Source organism: Musca autumnalis, unplaced genomic scaffold, assembly GCF_047663935.1.
Source record: "Musca autumnalis isolate F117 unplaced genomic scaffold, ASM4766393v1 scaffold_4, whole genome shotgun sequence".
Classification (NCBI taxonomy): domain Eukaryota; kingdom Metazoa; phylum Arthropoda; class Insecta; order Diptera; family Muscidae; genus Musca; species Musca autumnalis.
The window spans coordinates 56,523,640-56,539,273 of NW_027411977.1; the positions used below are offsets into that span (position 1 = coordinate 56,523,640).

Genomic DNA, 15,634 nt, shown 5'->3' on the forward strand with positions numbered 1-15,634 from the left:
AGCCTACATAAACTTTAACAATTTTTTTATATAAACTCGATTGCAAGTATTTATTACAACAGAGGTTCTCAGTGGTCATGAAATATATCCCCGAAACATCGTCAACATAGGTCCATGTTTTGGTATAGCCCCCATATATCGGTACCTTCCGATTTTCGGTATTTTGAGAATTTTAGCTACAATTTTTAACCGAACTAGCTGTAATTTGCCATTTGAGGTTCTCAGTGATCATGAAATATCTCCACAAAACATCGTCAACATAGGTCCATGTTTTGTTATAGCCCCCATATAACGGTACCTCCCGATTTTCGGTATTTTGAGAATTTTAGCTGCAATTTTTAACCGTACTAGCTGTAATGATCGGTATTTTGAGAATTTTAGCTACAATTTTGTCTATTCAAAAATAATCGTAAATATACATATGTCCATGTTTTGGTATATCCCCCATATAACTGTACCTCCCAATTTTCGGGAATTTTCAGTGGTCACGAAATTTCTTCACTAAAATTCGTCAACATATGTCCATTTTTGAGGGTCTACATTGTTTTGATGAAACTACCCTCAATTTGACTCTTGAAGTTCCCTGCAGCTATAAAACTTTTCCGCCAAAAAATTTAAAGATAGGTTGACCTTTTGATATAGCCCCGTAGGTGGTACCTTTCACATAGCTGAACACATTTTTTTAGATTAGATTAGATAACACTGTGCAACAAAATGGAGGTGAAAGTCTGGGGCACGGAAAATTCATCTTGGGGAAGAAAGGCCTTGGTGAGTATATTATGAACCCCGAAGGACAGATCCGCCGTAAGTCGAACTTCCGCGTTATAGCGTGATGAAATTTTTGTTAGAGATCCTGTGGGCCATCAGGAATTAGAGTTATATCATTGTTCACTGTTGCTTAAGTGCTTTACAAAAACAACAAACAAAGATATAATGCTAATTCATGATGGCTTACAGGGTCCCTTGCAAAAATTTCATCACGCCATAACACGGAAGTTCGACTCACGGCGCATCTGTCCTTCGGGGTTTTTAATATACACACCAATGGCTTTCATCTCCAAAAGGAAATATCTCTGCCCCAACATTTGTGTTCACAGTGTAATTTAAGCAATAGTGGGAGGCAGTAGGCGTCTATGCATTGTCGAAAAGTTGTTCCACCTAAAATTGTGAAAGGACCCTAATTATTCCATTTTAATTAAGACTATTTTATGGTGGAGGGTATAAAAAGTTCGGCCGGGACGAACGACTTTTTTACTTGTTTTACCTGTTTACTTTTTATTTACATTTTCGGGCAAGATTGGATGTCCCAGTCATTAAGAACTTCTCTATTAAAAATTGTGGACCTAGGCCATTTACTCATTGGAAAACCATGCACTCACACAACGACAACAGCGTTTGCTCAAATGTTGGTTGTTGTACGCCGAACCCTGACATAGACCCACATTGTGGTAAGGTTCCTTATAACGGTACCGCCCGATTTCAAGTATTATATTGACGTTTTTAGTTGACTAAATTAGCTGAAATTAGGTATTCTGGGTTCCCAGTGATTATTGCTCAACTTTTAAAATTTTTAAATAGAAAGTCATGATATGTTTTCACCGAAGGACAATAACCTGACTTCCACATAACAAATTGTGGAATTTTCGAAAGCCATGAATGTGATTTTCCTTACTTCAATGCATTTATTCATCATTCAGTGTTAATTGGTTGACTTGGTTAATATTTCGAGCATTCGTCGAATTTAAATTCCACATTTAGAACGTTAGTCTGCACACACGCACACCGGCACAGTTTTCAAATAATACCGTAGCTAGCAAATTAAGCAGATGGCTTATGAACGAACATCATCAACTGGCAGCGCCAAAATGTGGCAAACATAATAACCGCCACGAAGGCTTCTTCTATAGTTAGACATCAAGGTAAAGTTAGACCAAAATAAACACGTACGCACACACACACAGCAAGCAGCCAACCACCACCCATATGATTTTCTCTGTCCCAGCTGCTAACAGCCTTCCACAACGACGATTAATAAATGAATCCGGCAATGTTTTGCAATCAATTATCCATTCACTTATCAAATTACTAATGAACTCTTTGCTCTAAAGTTTTGCGTTCGTTTGCAGCGTAGATTTGTTTTCATTTATGCTGCTGTTACTGTCTCACCGTCACGGTCGATGCTTGTCGCCTTTCTCAGTATTGCCGATTTGAGATATTTTAGACAACAATAAATTGGGGGAATTTTGTTTGGCAAGTTGGACGGGGTTCATATATGAGAGCTATACCTAACCGGAAATTTTATTGGATTTTCTCCAATTAGAAGTTTAAAATAAGCGATCTCTTGGTCACAAAAATTGGCCCAACACGGGACCAATATGACAAAAAATATTTAGTTGGTTTACAAACACCTCCGAAAATTAAATGTAGTAGAATCAGGAATGTCATAAGAAGAATGAGGAATACAGGATTACCCGGCAATGAGAATAGTTGTTGTTGTTACAGTGTTTATTTTTGTATGTTTGTGTGTTCATTCTTCTGCTCAGTCAGGTTCTGGGTCCCTCTCCAGTTCAAGGAATGTGGCTGCTTCGATGGGATTTAACCACAGATCTACTGGAGTTGTATTAGTAGGTTTGGCAGGGCACTTGAAAAGGTGCAGTGTGTTGTGCGGGCACATGCCGCTTGCTGGGCAGATGTTTTGATCGATCTTTACCCTTTCAGAATTTAGGAGTCTCCAATATCCCGAGCGTAGTTGAGCCAAAACAACTCTATTTTGTCGTGGCTGCCGACGATCCTCAGTTGCGATAGATGGGGAATGTACTCCGAGGACTTTATTCACACTATAGTTGTTTGGTTGCCACCGGAGTGCAATGGTATGCACACCCACCTTGAACGCTGAAGGTCGTGGGTTCGAATCGAGGCCAGACAACTTCAAATTTTCAACGGTGGCTAAATAACCCTCGGTGATGTTGGCGACATTTCCTGAGTATTTCAGCCATATAAAACTTATCTACAAGTGCTGTCTAAAGACACGCCGTTCGGGCTCGGCGATAAACAGTAGGTCCCTTATCATTGAGCTAATTTGAATCGGGGTGCACTCATTAATATGAGAGAAGTCTCCCTTGTCCTGTTTGTGGAACAATTATTATTATTATATTATAGTTGCTTATGGCCTCAGCAACTGCATCCGAGTGAATGCAGTTCAAAACTGCTTGATATGCTTGTTGATCTAGGAGTTCCCTCCTGTATAACTAGACATCGCTCTCTAGAACTTGAAGATCCTTCTTAATGTACCTGGGTGTGTCGGGCCTACCCTCCACATGGTGATTGGGATGACTCTCACGGTAACACTCAAGCAAGTACTGCAACGACAGCATCTCATTGTGTTGCCGTACTGGAAGAATCTTTGCCTCCTCATGTAGATGGTCCACTGAAGACCTGAGGAGGCACCCCGTTACTGTTCTCAGGGCGGCAATCTGATAAGTTTGAATATTCTTCCATTGCGTATCACACAAACTCGAGGACCAAACTGGTGCCGCATTACTCACCATCGACCGACATATCCTGGTATATCTGGTCAACATGGTTTTTTTATCTGCTCCCCAAGTGCTGCCGGCTAGAGACTTAAGGAACTTGTTCCTACTTTTCAGTTTGTCGTAGATAGATGTGGGATGTGAGGGTGACGTGAATGTGCTGTCGAATGTGACCCTAGAATTTTGGGGCAGTTTGTGGTGGGAATTCTGCTACCATCGACCACGACATTCAACTCTTTTCCCACCTGTGCCGTTCATGTGCTAAACAGAGTGGCCATAGATTTAGTGGCGGGTATCTGCATATTTGTCGCCTGCAAAAAGATTAAATAGGAGTTCAGTCTTTCACAGATGTCATGAGGGAAGGTACCTGATGCCTGGGTCGTGCAATCATTCGAATCCGTTATGATCTCGATGCCGTCTGGAGAGGGCGGAAAACAGGAGAAGTAGACGTTAAATAGTTCCGGAGATATCACCCCACCTTGGGGACTCCTTCGTTTCTGAATGGACTGCTTGTTGCCGAACTCCACATACGACTGTAGTCCGCACATATAATTGATTATCCAACGTTTCAGACTTGGCCAGAGGGTTGGCTGCACAATGTCCTCAAACAGCGTTGAGTGCCTGACAGTGTCAAAGGTTTATCCTGGCTTATCCTGGTTGAATCATCGACCATCATGTGTGGAGATGGCGTGCAGTGCTGTTAATAATCGGCAACTGGATAGCTTTTTCTAACGCTGGGGAGGACTAAAGGTAGAAACAAATCAATCGCTGCTTGCTTTGCTTGCTTCCAAAATGTCAATTTATAAAGGAAAGCCAGAGTCTCTTTGCAATTCCGCCGGCGTTCCTCCATATAATTTGACATTTGAAAGCAAGCAAAGCACGCAACGAGCTGATTCTCTCACTGCCTTAAGGCCGCTACGGACAAAAAAAGCGAAATCGGTCTATACGATTCACTTTTGCTGGCGTTCATTGTCTGGCTTCAGACTGTCCATTTTCCAGACTTCGGAACAATGTGGGCGGCTAGCGGCAGGTTGAGAACTTTGAGCGAGTTACTCCACTCCCGGCCCATCCAGCTATTTCAGTATGGAGATTCCACCAGGGCCCAACACTTTGGATGATTTAGTATTCCTGGTGACATTCGCAACATCATCCATCGTAAACTGCGGTGGTTCATTTTCGGCAGGAAGAGTTCTGATGCGACGTAGAACGGAGTAATCAACAAATCGTCGATTAAAATAACTTGCGCACCTCTTCGGGTCAGTCAACGTGATGTCGCCAAACGTGCCTGAGGTCTTATTATACTTCTTTCAAGGCTTCGAGAGTGACTTAACCGTGGCCCACAATTCACTTATACCGGCTACAATGTTGCAACTATTCAGGTGATTTTACCACTTGCTTCTCTTCAGCTCCAGTACCAGCTCCCTGACTCTGGTGTCACTGGGGTTGGTTCGAAGGAAGTTTTTTTCCATGGACCCGCACGAAGCTTATAATGCTCACTTGCTAATCCCGTTGCCTCTGCTGGGAAGTTTGGTCTTACTTTGGATATTCCACCAGCAGGTATGTGGCGAGTGGCTGCAGCAGTGATGATGTCTCGGGACGTTCTTTCCGCTACCCGAACGTCAGAAGGATTAGGCAGCTCTCTGAAGCGGTGATTAGTGAACTCTCTGAAACTCGGCCAATCAGTTGTCCCATAATTTACGAATGTGCGGCGTTCAGAGGTGATGGAATCGGTTGATCTGCTAATGGAGACAATTGTGGGGAGATGGTGTGATCCAAGAGAAATGACGGGTTGCCAGGTAACGACATTTGTCAAACCAGGTGACACAATGGTTATGTCTGGCGAACTGTGACACTCACCTCTAATTCTGGTAGGGGCGTCCTCATTGACCGTGCTAAACTTAGAGCTGCCAATAACTCTACCTCGGCAGTTCCACACCTAACTGGTACCACCATACATTCCATGTACGGGCCATTAGGATCAGACTGGTACAATAGGAAAGGTAATCCCCCAACTCATGAAGTCAACGATTTCCTCGATTTCACTTCGGAGTCCTTTGCAACTAAAGGATGAATTTTTTGCGATTGAAACAAAAAACGGCTGGCGTTAGATGTGGTTGCTGTTGGGGGGACTGCGGATTTTGTGAGTAATAATATATAATTGTTCCACAAACATCCCAGACGGGACAAGGGAGACTTCTCTCATATCAATGAGTGCACCCCGATTTATATTAGCTCAATGATATTGGACCTACAGTTTATCGCCGAGTCCGAACGGCGTATCCTAAGACCCCACTTGTAGAGAAGTTTTACATGGCTGAAATACTCGGGAAATGTCGCCAAAATTACTGAGGGGTATTTTGCCACCGTTGAAAATTTGATGTTGCCTAGCCGGGGAATCGAACTCACGACTTTCTGCGTGCAAGCCGGGTGTGCATACCATTGCACAACGGTGGCACCCAATTTGTTGTTGTAGCAGTGTTTATTATTGTATGTTTGGGTCCATCAAGTTCAAGGAATGTGGCTGCTTCAATGGGATGTAACCACAGATCCACTGGAGTTGGAATTGGAGGTTTGGCAGGTCAGTTGAAAAGGTACTGTGTGTTGTTTGGCCACATACCGCATGCTGGGCAGATATTTTGAACGGTGTGATCGATATTTTGCCCTATAAGAATTTAGGCGACTACAATATCCCGAGCGTAGTTGGGCCAAAACTGCTATGGTTTGTGGTGGCAGCTGACGCTTCTCAGCTGCGATAGATAGAGGATGAAGTCCGAAGACTTTATTCACACTATAGTTGTTTATGGCCTCAGCAACAGCGTCCGTGTAGATGCTGTTTAAACCTGTTTGATATGCTTGTTGATCTAAGGGTTCTCTTCCGTATGGTTGTACCTCCTTCTCTAGAACGTTAAAATCCGTCCTGACGTGCCTGGGTATGTCGGTAACACTCAAGCAAGTACTGCAACGACAGCATCTCATTGTGTTGCTGTACTGGAAGAATCTTTGCCTCCTCATGCAGATGACCCACTGAAGACAAGAGGAGGCACCCCGTTGCTGTTCTCAGGGCGGCAATCTGATAAGTTTGAATGTTCTTCCATTGCGTATCACATAAACTCGAGGACCAAACTGGTGCCGCATTACTCACCATCGACCGACCTATCGTGGTATATCTGGTCAACATGGTTTCTTTATCTGCTCCCTAAGTGCTGCCGGCTATGGACTTGAGGAACTTGTTCCTACTTTTCAGTTTGTCACAGGTAGCTGTGGCATGTGAGGACGAAGTGAATGTGCTGTCGAATGTGACCCTAGGATTTTGGGGCAGTTTGTGGTCGTTATTCTGCTACCATCGACCACGACATTCAACTCTCTTCCCACCTGCGACGTCCATGTGCTAAACAGAGTGGCCTTAGATTTAGTGGCGGATATCTGCTCATTTCTCGCGTTCCAAAAGGTTAAATAGGAGTTCAGAATTTCACAGATGTCACAGGGGAAGGTACCTGACGCCAGGATCGTTCAATCATTCGAAAACGTTATGGTCTCGGTGGCGTCTGAAGAGGGCGGAAAACAGGAGAGGTAGGGCTTAAACAGTTCCGGAGATATCACCCCACCTTGGGGAACTCCCGGTTTCACTCCACGTTATTTGGACTTGTTCCTGAACTCCACATACGACTGTAGTCCGCACATATAATTGATTATCCAACGTTTCAGACTTGACCGGAGGGTTGGCTGCACAATGTCCTCAAACAGCTTTGAGTGCCGGACAGTGTCAAAGGTTTATCCTGGCTTATCCTGGATGAATCATCGACCAACATGTGTGAAGATGGCGTGCAGCGCTGTTGTCGTGCTGAATCGGATTCCATGTTAATATTCGGCAACTGGATAGCTTTTTCTAACGTTGGGAAGGACTAAAGGTAGAAACAAAATCAATCGTTGCTTACTTTGCTTGCTTCCAAAATGTCAAATTATAAAGGGAAGCCAGAGCCTCTTTGCAATTCCGCCGGCGTTCCTCCATATAATTTGACATTTGAAAGCAAGCAGAGCAAGTAACGAGCTGATTCTGTCACGGCCTTCAGGCCTCAAGGGTCTCTACTACGGACGAAAAAAGTGAAATCGGCCTGTACGATTCACTTTTGCTGGCGTTCATTGCCTGGCTTCTGACTGTCCATTTTCCAGACTTCGGAACAATGTGGGCGACTGGCGGCATGTTGAGAACTTTAGCGAGATACTGAACTTGCGGCTCATCCAGCTATTTCAGTATGGAGTTTTCTCCAGGGCCCAACGCTTTGGATGATTTAGCATTCCTGGTAGCATTCGAACCCTGGAAGGAAGTAAGATAGGACCGCATTCACGCTTGGCTACGTCACGTTAACTGATATGAAGAGGTGCGCGAACACTTCCGGAGTGTTCGACAAACTGTCAATTAAAATAACTTACGCACCTCTTCGTATCAGTTAACGTGACGTAGCCAAGCGTGACTGCGGTCCTATTTTACTTCTTTCCAGGGTTCGATAGTGAATTAACCGTTGCCCAAAATTCACTTATACCGGCTCCAATGTTGCAACTCTTCAGATGATTTAAGCACTTGTTCCGCTTATGCTCGCCGACCAACCCTGTTAACTTCCAGCAACAGCTGCCTGGCTCTGGGGTCACTGGGGTTGATTCGACAAAGCTCATAACGCTCATTGGCTAATATCGCCGCCTCTGCTGGGAAGTTTGGTTTCACTTCGGGTATTCGACCAGTGATGTCTTGGATTGTCCTTTCCGTTACCCGAACATCAGAAGGATTAGGCAGATCTCTGAAGCGGTGATTAGCGAACTCTCTGAGACTCGGCCAATCAGCTTTTGCACGATTTACGAATGTGCGGCGGCGTTCAGAGGTGATAAAATCAGGCGGTCTGCCAATGGAGACAATTGTGGGCAGATGATCTGTGACTGTGACACTATCCTCTAGTTCTGGTAGGGCATCCTCATTGACCATGCAAAACTTAGAGCTATCAATCTGCTCAGCCATCGCTGTACCCCTCTGCTCATTTCCGAGGCCGAATACCACAACTCATGATGCGCATTAAAGTCCCCCAAGACCAAATGGTTATGACCTACCAAAAGCGGTTTAATTCTAGGTTTGTGAAATACAGCTATTTACCGGCGGGATGTATACGTTCAGCAACTCTACCTCGACAGTTCCACACCTAACTGCTACGAAGGTTGATCAGATCGAGAGTTATTGTGCTCTCCAGCCACTACCTATGGGGTCCAAGGGGTTTTTTTTTACAACTGTTTCTCAAGAAGTATGGACTTCCCCTGAAAAAACGTTTACGTCATAATGGGGGCAGCTAATGCAAGCTGCTTCAACAAAAATCAAAGTGATTCGAGAGCAGGTTTTGAAGTGAACTTATCCGAAATTTTATGTGGGATGTAACCGAAGGAGTCGACAAATAATCCATATTCGAACCTGATATATATCTGGTAGATATGTTAGGATGTGTAAAATATGGACCAAATCGGTCACTCCCTTCAAGCTTTATCGTGCGCAAAATTTTTTGGAACATTTTTGAACTTTTGTGGGGGAGGTGCCTGAAGGAGTGTACCGTTCTGGCTTATCTTTGAACTTAAACTAAGTTTGGATAAAATATTACGTAGTCCAAATCATCCGATCAACAGATCAGTTCGAAAGTTATTTTGCGCTCCAATCACTACACACGGTGTCATAGGGGTTTTTTGCACCTTTCAGGCTATTTTCTTAGGAAGTATGGACTTGCCCCTGATGAAACTTGTACCTTCATATGGGGGGCAGTTAATACAAGCTCTTACAACAAAAAATAGAACGATTTGAGAGGAGACCTTAAAATGAACTTTTCCCGAAATTTTATGTGGGAGGTACCGGAAGAAGTGGACGGATAGGGTCCATATTGAAACCTCATCTAAGTCTAGTAGAAATTTTACGATGTGCAAAGCAGGGACCAAATCGGTTACTCCCTTCAAGAGTTATCGTGCGCACAAATTTTCCGAACATTTCCGAAGTTTTGTGGGGGAGGTACCGGAAGGAGTGGACCGATATAACCCATCTCCGAACTTAAACTAAGTTTGGACAAAATATTACGAAAGCCAAATTTTGGACCGAGTCGATTGATCAGTTCGAGAGACAGACAGACGGACGGACATGGCTAAATCAACTCCAAATTGTCTGAAACACATTTCGTCCAAACATACTTGGGGTCTAAAACCATTATTTCGATGAGGCACATTTTGCCCGTATGAAAGTGTATATACCCTCGTTAGTATAAATGCTGAGGGTATAAATATAAATTTTCATGGCAACACTGGCACGGTGTTTAATGTTTTATGTTGATGTTCATTTAATTTTTTTACCTGCTCAGTATGTAACCCATCCTTGTGCAAGGACTAATTTTTTATGATTCTTCTTGTTCTTCTTCTTCTCTTTTTTCTTTCATTTCATTGTTAATTTCTAATTCAATAACATACAGCTGGATGAAAACGTACAAAAGATGTTGCCCCGAGTACCGGTGCCATTACAGGAAGCCACATCTCGCCTGGTGAATCGAGATCCAACAGCCCGACCAACAGCTCAGCTTTTGCAGTTGATTAAATACTTTGTGTAAGTAGTCACAAACATACATATATACAAATGTACGTACGTACGTTTGTACATAAATACATCACAAAATAACAACAGCACAAGATAAATGAACTGATTTATAAACTCAGGCACAAATGCACTCTAGGGTTACGACTTTTTTACAACCTCATATCCATGTATCATAGCGCCATGAGTTTCTATATAAGATTACATAAAATTATTATACTCTTATAATTATTATTTATAAGATGATTCGGTGAAAAAACGTCACGCACAAAATGATTTAAAAACATGAATTTATTAGAAGTATGGGCAATTTTTTGAAGTCACTGTAAGCAGATATATAATTGACAAAAAAAACGTTAGAGTCACATGAGATAACCAAACTGGTACAACATTTGTTTCTCATTAATTTTCTTTAACTCTGAGAGTCACAAAAAAAGTAAACGGATTTTTTAAAGACATAATTTAAAAAATCTAAATTTTTTTAAAGCAGTTTGTGCATGACCTTTTCAATATTTGAATGGAATAAACGTTTTTTTAGTTATTAGTCATTCGCTATTGGAAATAATTTTTGAGAATTTTTTTCCCATTCCAAACATTTTTTCAAAAAAAAAAAAAAAAATTAATCGTTTGTGCGTGAACTTTTTTCACATTTCAATGGAATAAACGCAATTTTAGTGATTAATAGACAAAAGTTCGTTCACCCGTGCTACAGGAAATCATTTTTGAAAATAAATGTCAAAAAGTCATAGCCCTAATGCACACCCAGGCACACATACACAACTATACCTTAATACAAAATATTCTGATATGCAATTTACAGATGTTCGCAATTAGAAGTAACAAAAAAACAGCTAAATGAAATTTACAAAATATGAAATTTAATATTTAAGAGAATTAAATTGGAATTCAGTTTCATGGAGTAAAATGCATGGTTGGAAAATTCTGAATAATTAGAATTTATATGGAATTACATTCACAGCCAGTTGAATGCAGAATTACAACGAATCAGTTGGCTTTGTCGTCAGTTACATAAACTCAGCATATGACTGTGTAAAAAGAAAAAAACAACAAGTATAACAAGTAAGAACAGCTTTAAGTTCGGCCAGGCCGAACTTGTTATGCCCTCCACCACGAGTGGTATTTAAGTAAAATGGAACAATTAGTTTCCTTTCGTTTATGAAGAAGACTAAATACCAAATTTCAGCAATTTCGGTAAACCAATGTGGTTGACATTCAAAATACCGAAAGCCGGGAGGTACCGTTCTATGGGTTCTATGTATATCAAAACGTCGATCTATACCGACAAATTTCTGGCTAAGCGTTTGTCATGAAAGCACAACTAAATGGGAAAATCCTCATTGTTGTTGTAAAATACAAAACAAAAATGCATTTGAAAGAAGAAAAGTTCGAGGACATCGAAGCCGCTCCACATCCGATATGTCTGAAGAGTCTTGACCGAAGACGAAACATGCATGTCACATAGTGGTGGGTGTGTGGGTTCGAATCGTCGGCTTTCCTTTTTCACTTGCATAATAGATCATAAAGCTCGATTAAAAAATTAAAAAATTAATCTTAAAAAAAAATGATCTTCGCCTAAAAAGGCAAAAAATTTTCAAATAAATAAAATCAGCTGAGCCAGGCTGGGGTTTGAACCCACGTCATTGAAAAACACAGAAAAAAGTGTTGTCACGGCGTGTTAGCGTTCAGAGCCAAACTCATAACTTTCAAAGGCAGCGCTAAGCGTTTGTCATGAAAGCACAACTAAATGGGAAAATCCTCATTGTTGTTGTAAAATACAAAACAAAAATGCATTTGAAAGAAGAAAAGTTCGAGGACATCGAAGCCGCTCCACATCCGATATGTCTGAAGAGTCTTGACCGAAGACGAAACATGCATGTCACATAGTGGTGGGTGTGTGGGTTCGAATCGTCGGCTTTCCTTTTTCACTTGCATAATAGATCATAAAGCTCGATTAAAAAATTAAAAAATTAATCTTAAAAAAAAATGATCTTCGCCTAAAAAGGCAAAAAATTTTCAAATAAATAAAATCAGCTGAGCCAGGCTGGGGTTTGAACCCACGTCATTGAAAAACACAGAAAAAAGTGTTGTCACGGCGTGTTAGCGTTCAGAGCCAAACTCATAACTTTCAAAGGCAGCGCTAAGCGTTTGTCATGAAAGCACAACTAAATGGGAAAATCCTCATTGTTGTTGTAAAATACAAAACAAAAATGCATTTGAAAGAAGAAAAGTTCGAGGACATCGAAGCCGCTCCACATCCGATATGTCTGAAGAGTCTTGACCGAAGACGAAACATGCATGTCACATAGTGGTGGGTGTGTGGGTTCGAATCGTCGGCTTTCCTTTTTCACTTGCATAATAGATCATAAAGCTCGATTAAAAAATTAAAAAATTAATCTTAAAAAAAAAATGATCTTCGCCTAAAAAGGCAAAAAATTTTCAAATAAATAAAATCAGCTGAGCCAGGCTGGGGTTTGAACCCACGTCATTGAAAAACACAGAAAAAAGTGTTGTCACGGCGTGTTAGCGTTCAGAGCCAAACTCATAACTTTCAAAGGCAGCGCTAAGCGTTTGTCATGAAAGCACAACTAAATGGGAAAATCCTCATTGTTGTTGTAAAATACAAAACAAAAATGCATTTGAAAGAAGAAAAGTTCGAGGACATCGAAGCCGCTCCACATCCGATATGTCTGAAGAGTCTTGACCGAAGACGAAACATGCATGTCACATAGTGGTGGGTGTGTGGGTTCGAATCGTCGGCTTTCCTTTTTCACTTGCATAATAGATCATAAAGCTCGATTAAAAAATTAAAAAAGTAAAGTTTTTAGACTCAAAGCAGACTAAATAACAAATTTCCTGTATTTCAGTAACATAATGTGGTTCAAACCTAAAAAATACCATAAATCAAGAGGTATGCTTCTATGGGGGATATAGGATAACACCATGAAAGACTAAATAACAAATTTCAGTCATTTCGGTGGGATATTGAGGTGACATCTTTCACAATTACGAAAATCAGCAGGTACCGCTCTATGGGGGCTATATCGAAACTTTGACCTATACCATCGAAATTCAGTCGGAAAGGTTTTTACTTCCAACGTAGACTAAATACCAAATCTCAGGCATTTCGGTGGGTTGTTGTGGCCAAAACTTTCAAAATACCGAAAATCGGGAGGTACCGTTCTTTGCGGGGTATATGAAGGCGTGGACCCATACCAGCAAAACTCTGGGGGAAAATTTTATACCCCCGACGAAGGCTAAGTATCAAATTTTAGCCATTTCGGTGTGGGGGGAAAAGTGTTACACCCCCAACGAAGACTAAATACCAAATTACAGCCACTTCGGTTGACTATTGAGCCACAACCTTCAAAATACCGAAAATCGGGAGGTACCGTTCTATGGGGGCTATATGAAGGGAAAGTTGTATTCCCCCAACGAAGCCCATTTGCAATACCAAACATCCTAGAAGTAATAGTAACTTCTACACCAAATTACAAAGCTTTATCTTAAAAATTGTGAGCTGTATCTTGATTTCAACACACGGACAGACGGGCATAGTTATATCGACTTAGACTTTTACCCTGATCAAGAATATATATACTTTATAGGATCTCCGATGAATATTTCGGTGTGTTACAAACGGAATGACAAATTTAATTATACCCTCCATAGTATGGTGGAGGGTATAAAAAGAATATAGTGGACGGGGCCTACCATATGATACCCTACTCCACTTTATTTGCATTATCCTTCGGCCGATAAGAATTAATTATGTAAATAATGACACTCTCTCATGATACGTGAAGGTACTTACTTACTTAGCTGGCTCATTACAGAACATTTGTTCCACAAGCCGAACTAAGAAAATATCTCCAATTCTCTCTGTTTGCTGCTTCGCTTTCTGGAATACCGGCCCTTTTCATTTCCTCATCCACCATTCCATCCTCATTCTCCATCGAAACCATGGCCTGCCAATTATGCGTGCATCACCATGTGGCCCATATTTATACGCGTTTTTAGCGGACACATCATAGCTCATTTCGATGATATGGTCTAGCCAACGCAATCGTTGCATCTCGATACGTTTATCTATACTGATGTCGTTGTATAGCAGATACAGCTCGTGGTTCATGCGACATCGATATTCACCGTTAACGCAGATTGTGCCGTAGATCTTTTGAAGAATTTTTCTCTCAAACACGCCAAGCACTGCCTTGTCTGCTTGCGCAAGTTTTCAGGCTTCAGAACCATACACTAGCACGGGTAGTGTCAGCGTTTTGAAAAGCGATGTTTTTGTTTGAAGAGATGTGGTTTTGTTTTTAAACTGCTTACTTAAGCCATAGTAACAGCTGTTGGCCAACACAATTTTTCTTTTTAATTCACAACCGATGTTGTTTGTTGTGTTTATGGCGGTGCCGAGGTAGACGAAGTCTTTCACTGCCTCATAATTATAGGAACCAACTTCCACTGTTGGTCCGAGCTCTAGGTACGCATTGCGCGTCGACACCATCAACTTGGTCTTCTCGCCGTTTACCGTCAAACCCACTTTTTCTGATTCTCCTTCGACCTTCTTAAAGGTACCAGTTACTTCCTTTACTGATCGCCCCATGATGTCAACGTCATCAGCATAGGCATGTAAATGTCGCATGTTGCAGTCGATTGTGCCTGTTTCTTTTGACATTTGCATATCTTATAACCTTTTCCAACACGATATTGAATAGGTCACACGAAAGGATGTCTCCTTGTCTGAAACCTCTTTTGGTACTGAATTGTTCCGAGAGGTTCTTTCCTATTTTAACTGAGGGCCTAGTATCAGTTAAAGTCATCTTACAAAGCCGAAAAACTTTGCGGGGATACAAAATTCAGACATGGCTTGGAATACCTTCGGGCGTAGGGGGCTGTCGAAGGCTGCCTTGTAAGCGACAAAAAGGTGGTAGGTGTCGATCCGCATCTCTTGGATCTTATCCAGGATTTGCCGTAAATATCTGGTCAATGGTGGACTTGCCAGGTCTAAATCCACATTGGTATGGTCTAGTTATTTCATTGGCCATAGTCTTTAGTCGTTCGCAAAATATCCGTGACACTATCATGTAGGCAATTGGAAGAAAACTTATGCTCCTATGGTTAGAGCATACAGTCTTATCTCATTTCTTGTGGACAGGGTACAGGATGATCATGTTCCAATCGTCGGGTGCTCGTTCTTCCTACCAGATGGTGCTAACTAGCTGATGAACACACCTTAACAGCGTGTCGCCTCCGGTTTTGAACAGCTCGGCTGGAAAGCTCCTGCTGCCTTATTATTCTTTAGCCGGTTTATTGCTGACTTTACATCATCTAGGCTGGGCGGTATACATTCAGTACCATCTTCTGGGATTGGATATGTGGTATCTTCATCATCTTCGCTATTGTTGGGTACCAACGGTTTGAACAAATGTTCTTTCCATATCTTGAGCACACTATCTGTATCAGTTACCAGATTACCTTG

The 15,634-nt window shown here is 41.7% G+C and overlaps 1 protein-coding gene across 3 annotated transcripts in view; it reads left to right on the plus strand.

The window, feature by feature from the left end:
• Positions 1 to 15,634, plus strand: part of bma (SCY1-like protein bma) — a 406,156-nt gene that overhangs the window by 248,132 nt on the left and 142,390 nt on the right. For all 3 annotated transcript variants that reach the window (XM_073979932.1, XM_073979933.1, XM_073979934.1), the window contains one exon: positions 10,013 to 10,143. In XM_073979932.1, the coding sequence (XP_073836033.1) occupies positions 10,013 to 10,143 (131 nt within the window). The remainder of the gene's footprint in view (positions 1 to 10,012; positions 10,144 to 15,634) is intronic.